The sequence below is a fragment of the Neophocaena asiaeorientalis genome, unplaced genomic scaffold (assembly GCF_003031525.2).
Source record: "Neophocaena asiaeorientalis asiaeorientalis breed wild unplaced genomic scaffold, Neophocaena_asiaeorientalis_V1.1 scaffold71, whole genome shotgun sequence".
In the NCBI taxonomy this organism is placed as follows: domain Eukaryota; kingdom Metazoa; phylum Chordata; class Mammalia; order Artiodactyla; family Phocoenidae; genus Neophocaena; species Neophocaena asiaeorientalis.
The window spans coordinates 2146038-2163252 of NW_020175439.1; the positions used below are offsets into that span (position 1 = coordinate 2146038).

General features: G+C 35.5%; 1 protein-coding gene across 8 annotated transcripts in view; it reads left to right on the top strand.

Moving 5' to 3' along the window:
- The window catches only part of TCF12 (transcription factor 12), a 377241-nt gene that overhangs the window by 333986 nt on the left and 26040 nt on the right, over nt 1-17215 (top strand). For 4 of the 8 annotated variants that reach the window (XM_024767777.1, XM_024767778.1, XM_024767781.1 and 1 more), the window contains 4 exons: nt 5320-5398; nt 11412-11485; nt 12504-12575; nt 13326-13532. In XM_024767777.1, coding sequence (XP_024623545.1) covers nt 5320-5398; nt 11412-11485; nt 12504-12575; nt 13326-13532 — 432 coding nt within the window. The remainder of the gene's footprint in view (nt 1-5319; nt 5399-11411; nt 11486-12503; nt 12576-13325; nt 13533-17215) is intronic. The other 4 variants (XM_024767779.1, XM_024767780.1, XM_024767783.1 and 1 more) reach the window with 1 other exon arrangement.

Below are 17215 nucleotides of genomic sequence, written 5' to 3' on the forward strand. Positions count from 1 at the left end.
TTAATCTCAGGATAGCTAGAAAGAGAATTGTACATGAAAGTATTTACACAAAGTTCCCAAAGCCCTATGGATTATGCATTAGTTTAGATAATAAACTGGGGTGGATAGAGGGAAAGGAGAATCTGGATATTCGTGCCATTTCTGTGTTTCCCTGAACGTCTGCCAGACAATAACCCTTTAAGATTGTGCCCGTGGAGAGTTCTATAGAGAAGAAACATCTGGTTTATTTCAGTGCCTAATACCATATCAAAACACTTGGTCTTTAATTTAGAGGAGATCAAACAAGAAGACTGTTGAACTTTGTTGATTATATCAAACTTCTTTGTGATAATTTATGTTTTGATTTCTACCTCAGAGCAAAGGAAAGGGAGAGAGTATGTGTATGTGTGTGTATTGTGTATGTGTATGTGTGTGTATGTTTTAATCTAGATAGTTAAATGGTCAGTAGTCTCTAACAAAAGAAAAGAAAATTCAGGGAAGTTGATGTTTAAAAGTAATTCATGAAATAAGTTTCTTTGTTCCTTAGACTCAATAACATTAGCATAATAAAGATTAACTGAAATGTGCACTGTAGTGTTTAAAAAATTGGGCTGCAGTTCCAAGGTTGGGCTTGGGAGCACTCCATTGTTTCTTTTTTGTCTGAAGCCCTTTTCATTAGCTTCTGGCTTATTGGCACCCTGCTGATTGGAATAGACCATGACTGATAGGAGGAGGAGCCTCATTTGTTGCAGTAAAATGAGGCATATTACCGTTTAAGCCTGGCAGAAGGTATTGGGAGTTATTCATCACTGGTCACTTAACAGTATGAGGACCATGGACTGCATGTAGAATGAGTTCTTACTTTGTGTTTAGGCTCTAGATTCTAAATCACTCCCATCCCCATTTTTTAAGTAACTGATTTTTTTTCCTTCTCTTTTTTTTCTTTGAAACATCTATGTTAGGAGTTCTTTAAGGTCAGAAAGTACAAAAAGTAATGTATTCCTGATTTAGAATGCTCTTTGTCAAATAAAGCCTTATGTTTAGAATTTCTTAAAGTAGCACAACAGTTTCTATAGAATAAGTATAGTTTGTATGTCATTTGGTAATAGAATAAATATGCAGAAGTGAAGTTTAATGACATGATCTGTGATCTAAAAGGCTGTATTATTCTGCTCTTTTAATGTTGTTGCTCCCTTCCCACATACATGTTCTTTTTATGAAAGTAAAAGGGACAAGAAAAAGTCCTGTGATTTGCCAGGCTATCTGTCAGTTCAGGAAAGGTATTAGTAACAATTCTGTCTGTCATCACTTTAATTTAGGGCAAAATAGAACCAGGGAATGTGATAAGTGAGTGGAGAAAATACCTTTTATTATACAAATGGAGAAGGTGCTTTTGATAAAAACACCAGAAATTATATGTTGATATGCTTTTGGTACTGCTTCTCCTGTTTTCACAGTGATTTTTAGGAGCCCACACCCACTTTATATATAACATCATTTTGCTTAGTCATTGCAAGGTAGTCATAGCAAAATGACTCTAAAGTATAAACTTCCTCTTTGAGATAAAGAAGTTGTCACCAGTCCTCCTTCACGTGCTTAGGGATTATTTAGCTGTAATGGCAGAGTTATCAGGGAAAATAAGGGTTGATAGCCTGCTTATATCCTCAAAAGCCCATACCTGCCTAATGTTGTGGTATGGACAGCTTAGTACATCAACACTAATTCTCAGAAATATTGGAACCTTACCATATTGTTGTTCTCAAAGCTTATACCGTAAAATTGATTTGTAAATGAATTCATATTTATAATAGTATCTTTTTCTCCCCTTGGTATTACTGTTACTGAACCCCACTGTATAAATGCTGAGATAAACTGCTATTTACTGAATTCTGCTTTTTTATCAAAAAGTATTGTAGCGAATTTCAAGTGCAATTTAATCGCTCAAGTTTTTTTTTTTTTAATATTCACCTACTTGTGCAAAACAGTGACAATGATGAATTCAGTGTTGAACAGTATAAGGCCCCTGCTTTCAAAGAGCTTACATCAAGGAGAGAAGATAGAAAAATGGTAACATAGAGCATAGTGTGAAGTAAAATACCAAAGAGAAGTAACAGGTTACACTAAGAATATAAGGGAAGTGAAAATGAGTGTAAGTGGGGAGGTTACATTTGAGTTGGGCTTTGATGTGTTACAGAATTCCATCAGGGAGAAGTTAAGAAACAAGCCTTTTGCAAGGGCAAACTGTGTTCAGAAAATGAAAAAAATATTTTGTTTGATATAATGCTTTATGTAGGTTATAAGGTAGAAAGATATTTTTGTAACCAGATACTAGAATACGTCAAATGTCATTCTGTTTTATTTAGTAGACAACAGGAAGTGCTATATGGCATTTGTTCAAAACTGGTTGAGGACAATAGCTCAGTCAATTATGTATGGGATGAAAGGAGTGGGGAGTAACTAAAAATATAAAGACTTAAATAGTCCAGCCATAAGTTCTAGTAAAAGTTTAAGGTAGTGTAATGGCAGTGAGAATGATGTATGCCCATCCCAGAAACATTATAGAGAATTGTGAGCTTTGGTGTCTATGGTGGGAAGAGTGGAGGAGCAGGAGAAAGGAGGGGAGAGTGAGAGTGGTTTTGGTGACCAGGAGAATACTGGTGCTAACTGAGATAGAGCAAACAGAACAGTAGAGATGGGAAGGGTGGGAAGCTTGAGGCAGTGATGCAAAGTTTGGGTTTGGACATACTGAGCTTGAGATGAAAGAAAGGTATTCTCAGATGGAGAGGTCCAGCAACCAATAGGAGGATAGAGGTGTCAACTTAGGAGTCATTCACATGGATGTCATAGTTGATACTTTATAAAGAATGGTATTACAAAGAGAGGAAACACAGGTAAATAGAAAAGAAAACTGAGACTGGAGCTCTCGGAAAACCTACATTAAGTGAACTGTATAAGAGAGTAAAAGAGAGAAGGAGCCTGGGTAAAAATTATACATCCAGGGATTTAAAAGGGATACTCAAATGCTAACTTCTTTCAAGGAAGATATCCTTCATTCTTTCAACAAGTATTTATTTACCAGCACTGTTGTAGAATCGGAAGCTACTGCAGATGCTGTGTAATTCACATTGGTCTGAATAAGACCAAGTCCTTGCTCTTCTGGAACATGCATTTCATTAGGGAAAAGGGTGAAAGAGACATATGATAAACAAGTAAACAAATTTAGGCAATTAGGGATTAATGTAAGCAGTATGAAGAAAACAAAGCGGGAGGTATGATACGCAGGGAATGCTGTTTCTCCAGTGCTTTCATGAGATTAATTCATATGGTCAAGGAAATTGAAAGTCAGCAAGTTAGTCTAGTTAGTCTAGATAATCAAAGTTTTGCATGGCAATGGAACTTCTTTCACTCCTCAGCCACCCACCATCAGTGTTATCAACCCTTCCCTCCCTTACCAGTATTATAGTCAAGACATATTTCATATGTTAGCATCAGTTGTTCATAAAAGTTATAATTATTTGAATCATAAACATGAGAAATAAATAGTGATTTACAAAAATAAAAGGGTACGTTGAGATATGTTTTTGTTGAAGTTCGGTGACGTTATCTAACTTACTTATGGTTGAAATAAATCACTGTATGTATGCAAGCCATTAGGAACCAAAATGTGACCTTTAGCTAATTTTCACAGGTGTGAAAAGTAACAACTTTTAAAAGGTAACAACTTTGACAACTTTAAGACCAACAACATTGATCTTATAGCATACTACTTCCCTATTACTAAGTCTTCCCATAAAGTTTTTTGAAGTCTTCTTGATAACTGTGCTTTTCTAAAATGACTCTCCAACCTGGGAATTCCCTGGCGGTCCAGTGGTTGGGACTCAGCACTTCCACTGCTGGGGGCCTGGGTTCAGTCCCTGGTCGGAGAAGTATGATCCCGCAAGCTGCCTGGCGTGGCGTAAAAAAAGCTTTTTAATAAAATGAAATGACTTTCCAACCTGAATATACAACTTTTAGATCTGGCTCTTTGGAAAGAGTTGGTGTGTAAAGGGATTTCCAGTTACAATTTAGTAACATCATACAAATTGGTATAGATATACTCATTTGTAGTCAATGCTTACAATTTAATTGGTGCTATCTTCTTTTTTAAAAAAAAATGAAAGCTGTTAATGTTTGATGATTATGACCTGTGGAATTTTGTTTTACATGAGCCTGTCCTAGTATCTGACTTTTTCAACGTATTATACTGTCTGTAAAACCAGTGCTGAGACCCCATATATGCCATAATTTGGGCCTCTTTAAATTTATTAGAGCTCTAAACTTACTCCGAGCAAGATTATTTCTATTGGATGACACTTTGCACCCACAAGTAGTTTTCCTATTTAAAATATTTGACCACAGTTTCTCCAAATAAGTTGATTTGTCTGCCCTGAGTGGTGAGATGTGAAGATGATTTATGAAGCCTGTTATAGGAATGGGATTGTCCTAGAGAGGAGTTCCTAGGAACCGTTGGTGCGTGGATTAAGGAGACTTTTTAAATGTTTAATGGTTAATTATGTAAACTTGAATGAATTTCTGTCACTATTTTTTTTAGCAATATGAAATAAATATAAAGTGTTGCAACAAAACCTTTAGCCAAAATATCAAAATTTATGCATCCAGATATGTTACCTCTTAGGAGGTAAAGTCCACAGATTATTTGGGGGACATTTTTTTAAGAACTTTCAGGGTTTTTTCACTTTCTCCAAGGGTGACGAAATATCCTTTGAAAACAAGTTTGATTTTTTTACAACACTCACACAACATTAGGAGCTAAATTTGGCAAAAATGTAGTTACTCAAACAACTTTCTAAAAGAAATAAGGGGTAACTATTTTTAAAAATCACTTTCTTTGACTTTTAAAACTATTTTTAGGACTATTCTCTTCAAAAGGTAACAGTTTCCTAAGATTATTTTTAATGAATAAAATTTATTTAGATGGTATATTCTAGAAAGATTGTTTATCAGACTTGACTTTATAGTCACTTCTCTTTTTTTTATCACTTCTCTCTTTTGTTCTAGCAATTAGAAATTTAAATTACTTTCAACTAGGATAATAAAGAAATAGGTATGATCTATTTATTCCTCTCATATTAGAATATATATGATACTTTTTAATCCGAGTTTTAAAACTGGGGCTTCTATAGCCTTTATGCAATGGAATAGTTCTAAAATTGATTAAACAGTTTTTCACTCTGAGCCTTAAGGGTGGCAGCTTGGATTATAGAAATAACTCCATGCAAATGGATTTATATTTTTGCTTTTGTCACACTGATATGTGCATATCTTTTGTTTTCTGGTTAGATTTATTCTCCTGACCATACCAGCAGTAGTTTTCCATCAAATCCGTCAACACCAGTTGGATCACCCTCACCTCTCACAGGTAGGCTTTTGTTTTATCTAATTACTTGATAACATGCATAGGGCTACTTGGAAATATTTGAAGTTTATTTTTCAATAAAATATAGTAAAAACTCACACCAAAAAAATCATTTCTATCCTGTAAAAACATGTAAACAGAGCCTTCTCCTGAGTTCATTTTGGAGAATATTGAAGTATTTCCTGTTTGAATTATTTGTTCATATCTTCTCTGATTCTTAAAATAATTTGTGATAATTTCTAAGAACAATTATTATAACAGGATAAAAAATAAGGCTAAGCAATTGGGATGAAGGTAAAATATAGAGAAGGAGATGAATCAAAAATTTTGATAAGCTAACATAGAAAATAAAATAACCTATTTAGAAGTACATATAACTTCTTTCTTCCTTATTCTCTGCATTTTCCACGTACCATGTATAAGACTCAAATGAAAAACTCTGCACTAGTTTGTCTTTATTTTTTAAGTCGACTGAGTTATTATTTCATACATATATATAAATTCTTGGGGATAATGTAGGTTTTTTTTGCTAAAGAAAAGAACTCTTTGTGAATGTGTATGAATATTGTTAGTGGAGTTAAATAAGTGTTTAGATTTGCATTGCTTTTTTCCTGTTTTTCTTTACAGTAGTTTTAACAAGTTCCAGATACTATCCTACACTATAAATTTGTTGAGATACAACTGTTATTATTGTAAATAGGAATTTTTCGATTTATTAGGAATAAATCAAATTACAAGAAGATGCTTGGATCTGATCTGTTAAGCTATAAAACTTGGAATGTGTTTCCTGAGCAGTGTTTGGAGAAAAACCATGCTAAAGAAGAAATGTATTAGTTCTAAGGAAAAGACATCAGACAACTGTGTAAAAATTGCCATTTTCCTACCACAGTTGACCTCAGAAATGATTCTCTATTCCTGATCAAAGTCACTAGTTCAGTCCATGTAGCGTTGTTGTTGTTGCTGTGAAGCCTTTTTGCATTGTTCAGGGTTTCTGAAAATCAAGGCTCTGGTGTATCAGAGCCCTGACTATCACCTGTGCTCTGTGATTTAGCCTTGTGACTCTGCTAAGAAGCATTCCAATGTGGAAATGATGAACTGCTGGCAGCTGCTTTCAGCTATTAGTGGGTTCTGCCACTTTCTCAGACACCATGGCTTCAGCTGTCTAGTAAAAGTTGAACAGCTGTTCCCCACATAGACAGGACTATGAAAGACCCATTGACTTAAAGTTGTTGTTTAACAGAGGGATGAAATTACAGGAAGAATGATGTAACTTTAACCATACTCACCCTCTTGGCAGAGTTTTACTAAAATTATCAGTGTCATTTTTGCCACAGCCTGTTTCACTTTCTCATCTCAGGTAGCTATATTGGCCCTTACTGTATGTTCCCACTGCCTCTTCTCCTCTGCCCAGCCCAGTAAGATAAAAGTGTCCTTTGGTTTCCATTAACACTGGTTGGGAAGGCAGGCAGCAGAGGAGCTCAGCATCTATGCAAGGACATCAGTAAAATGAAGAATCAGAAACTTAGACGTTTTTCAAAAAATAATGGTCCAAAGTAAAATCTCACATTTCCTCCTCCTTTTTTTTTTTGAATTTGTTTTTTTATTTATTTTTTTAACATCTTTATTTGAGTATAATTGCTTTACAATGATGTGTTAGTTTCTGCTTTATAACGAAGTGAATCAGCTATACGTATACATATATCCCCATATCCCCTCCCTCTTGTGTCTCCCTCCCACCCTCCCTATCCCACCCCTCTAGGTGGTCACAAAGCACCGAGCTGATCTCCCTATGCAATGCAGCTGCTTCCCATTAGCTATCGGTTTTACATTTGGTAGTGTATATATGTCAATGCCACTCTCTCACTTTGTCCCAGCTTACCCTTCCCTTCTCCATTTTTATTTGATGTTTAATGGATGATATCCTCTTTCCACTTTTAATTCAGCTGATTAATGAAGATCTGTGAAAGGTTAAATTGTGTAATGAAGGTATTAATAAGCTTCTTTTTTCAGTTCTGCAATCATACTCAAAGAAAAATATTTTCATATACTCCTGTTGAAATGGCATCAAAGACTGATTTTATACAGGTGCATCTCTGTGTCTCATCTCCTGTATCTAGTGTTTTCTTCTTATAACCACCCCCACATACACACACACCCTAGGCTGGCAGAGCAGACAGGGAAAGGGAGGAGGAAAAAAGGAAAGCAATGGGCGATAAAGTATTCACAGTTGAAGGAAAAATGAAAAAGAGCAAACCAGAGCTCCTATATAATATGTACAAATTATTTTGTACCTTGTGTGGCAGGAGCCTATCATCTAGAGTAAAAATTCCTACCCCCTATGTGCGCTCTACACTTGCCCTCTTCCTTATGCCTGAGCATCAGTCAGACTCAGGACAGACCTTGTAAGAATAGTTGCACAGGTGCAAAGCAACATAGGCAGTTTCTAAGGCATTCATCGTTCTTGTTTAAATCCTGCTCATTTTCCCTGGGAACTTTTCAGACTAAGAACATAACGTTCCTGCATAGAAAATGCTTACAAGAAAGAAGCTTCTGAGATGATGATATTGTTTTAGTTAGGATACTTTAGGCTGAAAGGAAGAGAAACTCTTGTCTGGACTGGATTGAATAATAAGGGGATTTTGGATATCTTGTATAAAGCCCATAGCAGGGCAAGTTCCTGGGCCAGTCAGGGTTCCTGCTCTATTTCTTTGCAATTCTTTACCTCCTTCTAGAATATCAGTGAATAAAAGTTTAATAATTGCAGTACTCAATAGCAATCTTCAGAACATCCACAATAAAAATAAAGAGGGAGTGGGGGGAGATAGGGGAGAAAGGATTCCTCAGTTTAGGCTCATTTCATCAATGAGATATTTATTTTTATCATCTGTCAGTATGCCTGGTGTTAAAGCAGTTACCTGACTTCAGCAAGTTTTCACTTTAGTTGAGAAAATAGAGATAAACACATGAAAATAGAACCGTCAGAATTTACTCTAAACTACAGTTCCTCGGATGTACTTCATGAAGAGAGTATAAAGGAGAAAGAACTTTGAGTATAAAAGAAGAGAGTGTGACAAAGATCAAGATGTAAGAAAGTGCATATGCTGTTCATCCAGAGTCATTGAGATGACTGATTATGAACTCTTTTCACATATTGGAAGTGGAAAGGTTGTCTGGGGCCAGATTGTGGAAAGCAAAGCGTTCAATGCTACGTTTAGGATTATTCAACCTTTTCCCAGTGTGGAGTATCTCATGAAAGTTTGAGTTTAGGGTGAGATTACAAAGGGAAACAGCTAACAAAATAAGAAAATGCACGGTAAATAGTCCTAAGAATTTCTCTCAGCCATGCAAAATGATGTTATCTATTCTCTAAATTTATTAACCAGTTTTATTAGGTGGCATATTACTGAATCCCACTCAGAGTGAGAACAGATCAGAAACACTTGGGTGAATTTTAGATTTAGTGATCAAAGAAAGCCTTTCCAGATTTTCTAGCCAAATAATTTGATTCTCTTGTCAGCTAACTTGTTCTCTGGAAATAGTCAATAAATTTTGATATCAAGTACATTTATTATAATCCTTGAATAACAGCTAGCTTTTGGGGGTGGTCACTAAAAAGCTCAGGGCAATTACAAAAATTGTTAACTATATAAAGAGTTGAAAGCTTGCCCTTATCTAACAGAAGGAAGTAGTATAAGCCCAAAACCTCTGTGCATGTCTACCACCAGATAGCAGGTGACAAGGAAGGAAGGGGGGAAATAACCTATTCTCTGGGAAACCCCTTAGGTTTTTAGCGTTTGTACTTTTGTTTTTCCTTATTTGTGTAATGCTGCAGTTGGTGATTACAAGCTAGAGATAAAGATACCAGTATGATTCCAAATAAATCTGTATATTTTACTCATGTACTAGTTTTATAAAAAGACAAAGATGCAGATCTGTCTAGTGTCAGAGGTATTCTATAGCATTATGGTCTCTGTCTAGAATTTGAATTCCATTCACAACCCCAGAGTTCTCATCCATAGCTAATAAGCCATCAGTGGGCCAGAATTACAAAAGTCTATGTATCTTTTTTCTTCATTGATTACATGATAGATCTATCATCAGGAAGAAATAATATCTCATGGTCAAAAAGACCTTTAGGGGCTTCCCTGGTGGCGCAGTGGTTGAGAGTCCGCCTGCTGATGCAGGGGACACGGGTTCGTGCCCAGGTCCAGGAAGATCCCACATGCTGCGGAGCGGCTGGGCCCATGAGCCGTGGCCGCTGAGCCTGCGCGTCCAGAGCCTGTGCTCCACAACAGGAGAGGCCACAACAGTGAGAGGCCCGCGTACCGCAAAAAAAAAAAAAAAAAAAAAAAAAAAGACATTTATGTTTACAGAGTGAGTGCATTCATATCTTTTACCTCATTCGCTTCATAAAGGCAGAATAAAAACAAAAACTGTGAGTGCCTATTTTTTGTACAGTTACTAGCAATACAGTTATTCCTACAATTACTAGGTTACTCAGCTAAAGTGAACTATAATAGTTCCAATTTACCATAAGTTTTTAGTTTCCTAAATATGGCAAATTAACCTGCAACAACAAGCTCTGGTGGAACATAGTTTAAAATTTCATTTAGCAATAAACAAGACACATTAAGTAAACCTTCTCCAACTTCAGATTTCTAATATATTGATAATTCAGTTTGTCACTGAAGATTTGTTAAGAACAAAACCATATATTTAATTGAACGGTCTTCATTATTTTCTATACATAACTTACTTGCAAATGCACAGTCATGAAATAGTAAAGATTTTCAATCATTTGTTTTGTCTTTTTCTTTTTAAAGCTATTTTGGTTATTTTAAAGCTATTTAAAGCTATTTTTTCTATATTTATTTTATTTATTTATTTTGGCTGTGCCAGGTCTTAGTTGTGGCACGTGGGATCTTTAGTTGCGGCATGCGGACTCTTAGTTTAGGCATGTGAACTCTTAGTTGCAGCATGCATGTGGGATATAGTTCCCTGACCAGTTGAACCCGGGCCCCCTGCATTGGGAGCGTGGAGTCTTACCCACTGGACCACTAGGGAAGTCCCTAAAGCTATTTTAAAACACTGCATTCTCCCCAATACATGAATGAATTAACCCTTTTATTTTTTCTTGGTTTTTTTTTTCCCTTTTTATTCTTTCTGTTCTGAACTTGTATCCTTGCTTTTTCTGTCTCCTTTTTTTTTTTATTATATTGCCACTTTTCTAAAGTTGAAGAGTAAACAACATTTAACAAAATTTTCATGATGATATTTTCCAAATTAAATAATATGTTTTGGTGTAAATTATGTTGGGAAAACTTTCAGCAGATAATCCTAAATGTATTTGCAATCATTTGAAATTGGTACATTTGTGCATTACTGGAGGCACAAGTTAACATGACCCTTTAGAAAGCAGTTTTGGCCTTATGAATTAAGGATCATAAATATGTTCATACCTTTTAACTTAGAAGTGCTATTTATCCTTAGACATACTCCCCAAAAGAAAAAACACAGTATTACCATTCATAATATAGTGATATTCAGTTACTATTCATAATAGCCAAATGAAAGCAACCAAAACGTCTAGCAGTGAGGTAGCGGTGGTTAAGCAAATTATGATATAGAGAATCAGGTGAATATTAATGTAAGTCATTAATAGCATGATCATAAAGACTAAAAATATGGGGGAGGGACAGAATTTTAAATTATGCATATTTTAAGTACATTTTCTCAAGATATGTGTGCATTTGGACAGAGTGTGAAGAACATGCAAACATAAATGTAGTTTCAAAGTATAGTTTTTTTCTCAACTCCCTACACAGTTATATTAATAATGAAAAAAAATTTAATATGTTGGGTTTATCAGTAGCCAGTAACATGCTGAAGACTGAACAAAAATTTTCACATAAATGTATGCACACTTACAATATATCTTTACCCCTTCCTTTAGAACATTATCAAGATCACTGAGTTAACCAAGGTGTGTGTGTGCTTTTGGGTTTTGTTTTAACAGGTACCAGTCAGTGGCCCAGACCTGGAGGACAAGCGCCTTCATCCCCAAGCTATGAAAACTCTCTCCACTCCCTGGTAAGAGCCTCTGAGAAACATACAAGGTCTCTTTTATCTAATAGTGTGGAGTTCTTTTTTTTTTTTTTTTTCCAGAAAATCTTGAGTAACAATGAAAAAACAGTAGGATAGCATTACACACGAATTCTTTGCTAACAAATGGCCTGATTTAGTTGAACTATATAAGACACATTGGGTGTGCCTTTTACCATCTGTTCTTTGGGACATCAGGCTTCTGGTCTCAGGACAGCTGGTATTAAAATAGTGTTATGGGATTTTTGTTTCTTTGACAGATCTAGGTTTTAATTTTACTATAATTTTATGTTTACATGTAAAGGAAATTTAAAGAAGAAAAAAAAAACACACAGACCAAGTAAGAGAAAATTAGTCCAGCATTGCAAAATGGTTATATTTTACTCTTTCTCATATGATGATATTGTGTATAATTTATTACATTTCTGTTAAAATTTTTAAATGTAGCATCAATTATTTTTGTCAGGAAGAGTATTGTTTCCCATGTTTTCTTTTTTAAAAAAGAATGTATTATGTAAATTGTACAAGCAAAACCGTTGACAAACAAAGCAGTAGAATAAAGGAGCCTGTCTAGGTATTGAGAGTGAAGAATTTGTGGTATGGTGTTAACTACTGTTGCCTTTCTATGCTTACCACAGAATTACGAAGCATTATAAAAACAAAATAAGGATGACTTAATGGAATGTTAAGTCATGCTATCATTCAGTAATTCCAGGTTGCAAATAGAAAAGTTCTTTTTCTGTGACTAACAGAACATTTTAAATTAAAGGAAAGTTTTCTTCTCACATATAAGCAAATATAAGCAATGTGTGCTACTTAGATGCTAACCTTATAACTTTGCTGTTAAATCCCAGCCTTCTCATACCTTAATACAAGTAGATCTTGCAGGTCTCCGCGTTAACTTTACTAACATGTTATGCTGACATGCACATCAGCTATTTCCTCATCTCTTTTGGAGTTAATCTTAACCTGTGCTTTGCCTCCTGTTCTGTCTTGACTTTGCCAGAAAAATCGAGTTGAGCAGCAACTTCACGAGCATTTGCAAGATGCAATGTCCTTCTTAAAGGATGTCTGTGAGGTACTATTTCTTTTAGATGGTGCCTTTTTTGTGTTTCAATTAATTATACTTCCTATTATCCGTTTAAAATCATCAAGCCTGTACAGACTCCAGAGTCTTTTAAAATCAAACAATGACTATTTTCGTTTTTGTAACAATATGTAAAAATAGGCTTTTGTTGAGTGTGATTCTTTTAAAAGAGCTCTACTGGCATGTGCTTTTATTTTCTTAAATTCTAATATGTTTGTGTATGGGGCATGTGTATATTCACAAACAGATAATATCATTTCATCAGTTTTGTGAAAGAGCACATTTGGATGTGGTCACCATTTCAGATAGGTATTATAAATATTCACTTAAAACAAATTACAACTTAAATTTGTTGGATTTGAAGACCCTCCCCCAAATTGCCCTCATTTCAAAGATCAGTGTTAAAGTACAGGTTATCTTTTTTATCAATGATAATTGAGTATCAGACACAGTAGAGTAGCCTTCAGCTTTTGTAGAAGCTAAAAGAAATAACCTCATGCTAGATTGGTAAATAGATTTTATGAAGCAGTGATTTGCTTCTGAAGCTTTGTTAATTTAGCATAGTCTACAAATATCCTTTCTTTAATTGTTGATTCGTAGTACAGGTAGTTTCTTTTGAAGCTACTTGATATTGCATATTCACTTGCTGCCTTCCCTATATCTCAAAGTAGGAAACATAGCAGTTTAATGAATTTAATAGATAACATCAGTAACCTCCATGTCTTTTTTCAATCCCTACAGCAATCTCGAATGGAGGATCGTTTGGACAGACTGGATGATGCTATCCATGTGCTGCGGAACCATGCCGTGGGACCTTCCACCAGTTTGCCTGCTGGTCACAGTGATATACACAGTTTATTGGGACCATCCCATAATGCACCAATTGGAAGCCTCAATTCAAACTATGGTGGATCAAGCCTTGTTACAAGCAGTCGACCCGCTTCAATGGTAAAATAGTGCTCATCCTTTTGGAAATAACTTCTAAAGCATATTGTCCTACATGTTTTTCATGAAATCTTTCAGGGAGAGAGGTTCCTTCTTTCTGTAAGGAAGGAAGGTAGAGTGGCTTTTAAGAATTTCTTTTACTGTCTTGGGCAGGGTCATTGGCTGAGCATTGGCCCTTAAAATCCTACTATAACCATGTGCAAAAAGCAGAAACTTTCTACAGAGATCATTTTAGCTTAAACTTGGATTTTTTTTCCAGATACGTAATAATTAGCAGAACAGTTTTTGCCTTGAAACAGTTGTAGAAAGTCTTAGTATCAAAAACAATAAAGCAAGACTGAATTTCAAGGGTTCTGGTCTAGAAAAGCTATTTATTATAATTTGGAACCAGCCTTCAATAGTAGAACGAATGTAATATTATTTGTACAGGTCCAAATTTAAGCTTTATTCCCAAATGAAGGAAAAATGTTGGGGTAGTTTTAAGAATGACTGTAATTTAAGTGACAAAGAAAGGAAACAATTTTAGATTAATCCCTGAAGAGAGTAAAATCGTTCAATCCCTTTTTTTTTTTAATGTGGTAGTTCTTTAAAGGAGGAAAAAAATAAAATTCTGCAGCCATGCACATCAAAAATTCTGTGTCGAATGTCTTACATTGTTTTTTATACAAATTATGTTTTAAAGGAATGAAGCTCGTTTTGAATCTGCTATTTAACTGAAACCATGTGTTTGCATGTTTATGGCATGGTTTTTAAGATTCATTGCATGCCATGAAATATTCTCCTATGAAACAGATTTCTAGCTGTAAGCCGTGTGATCAAGGCTAAAACTCACCTATCATCGCAATAATTAGGTGCCCCAAATGCTGAAGTCTTGTGTTCTGTAAAATAGGATTGGTTCCAGATTTTCACATTCACATTCATATATCAGACAGCCATTTATATTCATTCTGGAGTTGCTGAAGTAAACATCAAACAAGGCTGCCTGGTTTCCTAAGAACAGTGTTTTCAGCAGCATAGGTGACAATGCCCACATGTCTTAACAACCAGTTTTTTGTTTTTGTTTTTTAATATCAGAAGATCTTGAAATTAAGACTCCTTTTAAATTAGCTTTTGTTGCTATTGATAAACTAATAAATGTGAAAGCATCTTTAAATTACTGAATTCCTAGAAATAAAAGGGAATATTGTAATCACTATTAGTGGTAGTAATAAAATAATTTTAACAGAATAATAAGATAGCATTTGTTGCAAGTATAAATTATTACTTTGCTGAAATACTGTTTATCCTTATTTAGAAGAATGACTTGAAAATCAGTATATTTGAATCCTAAGCTTGTCTCAGCCTTCAGTATTTGCAATTCTTAGTCCTCACCTCTTAATCGTTTCTTAATTCTTCATTGTTAATAGCCCACTGCTCCTTTTTCCAGTTTATCTGCTGCAATATATGATATATCTCTGGCTCCTCCCACATAAATATAGAATTTATATGAAATGGAACTTCTATCTTTGGGAGGTTGTTTTTACCAACTTTGGATATAAGTTGGAAAATAGATTTTTCAGAATCCAGTCCTCCAAAGCCATGTAAAAACCTAGTGCATTTTAAAAGAACTTGTTGAGGGAAAAATTGTTTCTAATATTAGATACTGCCCTGAAGCTTTTAGTTAAGAAAGTGGCTTCCATTATATTCACTAGGAATATGCTGCCTACTTCAGAGCTGCCAGAGATATTCTTTAAAAAGGAAAAGGACTTCCCTGGTGGCGCAGTGGTTGAGAGTCCACCTGCCGATGCAGGGGACGCAGGTTCGTGCCCCGGTCTGGGAGGATCCCACATGCCGCGGAGCGGCTGGGCCCATGAGCCATGGCCGCTGGACCTGCAAGTCCGGAGCCTGTGCTCCGTGGCAGGAGAGGCCACAGCAGTGAGAGGCCCGCGTACCGCAAAAATAAAAGGAAAATAATTCAAGGTAATCAAGAAAAAGAGAGTTCTGAAACATGAGGTGAGTCTGGCTTAGTCTGAGAAGCAGCATCAGTGCTGCAGCAACTAAGCCCAGGCTATTGCTGAGTTTGTCTATCAGGGTCTTCCTTCAGTTTTTATAACCTTCTTAGAGGACACAGCTGAGAAAAGTCTGCCAGACATCATCTATTATATCCACCTCTTCCCCAATCACTAATGGAGGTGGAGATGCAGATGTTTCTGCCAGGCTTACCCTCAAAAGTTATTAACTGACAAAATCTAAGAATGTCAGGTGAGTTAGTATTCAGCTCCCATCCTTCTGAAATGAACTTCTTAGCTGTGAGTACTCAGTTCTCAGTTTCAGCAGAAAGACCAAAGAATGGAATGAAATGAAGATCACAGTCAGCCAGTGACTGTCCCAGCTAAGTCTTAGGCATATTGTTGAGGAAAACTCTTATCCTGGTGGCTGTTATTCATGTCTGAGGGCTTGCATCAGTACTGCCAGGAGCCTTGCTTACATGCTTTGTACCTACTTATGTGGAATCAACTCTTTTCATACTCTGGGAGGGTGTGTGATTTGGGGGACATCTTGTAACTATTGCCAGCCATCTTTAAGAGTTAATCTGCTTTTATTATCTCACCCCCATGTTTTCTAACTGATAATGACTAAGAAATAACACAATTTTACATTCTGGAATCACTTTTCTTTTTTTGTCTTGTTTAACTTTCTGGTAGTTTATATACTTTTCCTCTGCATTAACATAAATTAGTATTTTTTAGGCCCCTAAAAATGGAGGTTACATGGCCATTATTACAAAGTAACCACAGAAATATCAGTTTATCAGCAATTCTATATCGCCATTTAGAATTCGTAAGGTCAGTTTCCTCTCAAAAATATTTAAATTTCATCATTTCATTTATTTTTCTGCAGAGAGTAAAACTGGTCTAGTAAACATAAATACCATTCCAGGAAGTCCACAGAACATTCAGATAAAATTTTTGATGTAATGGATTTTTGTGGGCATTTACTAGAGGTCACCATCCTAATTCCAAGTTTTAAATATGATGTTACTTTCTCTCCTAGAATTTAAAGGAGAAGAATCAGCATACTTTTTTTGTAAAAGGCCAGACAGTAAATATTTTCAGCTTTGCAGGCTATATGGTCTCTGGCACAACTACTTACCTCTGATTTGGTAACATGAAAGCAGCCATAGCTGTTATGAAAACAAATCAGTGTGGCTGTGTTTTAATAAAACTTTATTTGTAAAAAAGAGCCTCCTTTACTAGTAAAACAAAATAAATAAATAACAGGACCAGATTTGGCTCACAGGCATACTTTGCCAATCCCTGATTTAGAACAAAATTAGCTTCCCAGTGCAGGAAATGAGAGTTAGCAAGTTTTGTTTTTGGGGGGTTTTTTGTTTGTTTGTTTTTTGGGGTTTTTTTCTTTTATTTTTTTGGAGCCTATAACATTTTGCTTATTTTGTTTTAATGAGTAGTTTGGGAGTTCTGTTGAAGTAGTTGGAATATTTGAGGTGAGCCAGAATGCACTGGGAGTAGAAGAATAAGAGTTGATGGCAGGATAAAAGTAATACAGAGAGCTCTGCTCTCAGCCTTCAGTGCTATCAAGGTAACTTATGGTGTGAAGTCTACATGGGCAGGTTAACCAAAATAGTCTCCTTGATCAAGGAAATAGCTTTGTTGCTGAAAACATTTCTCTACATTATTTTCAGTTAT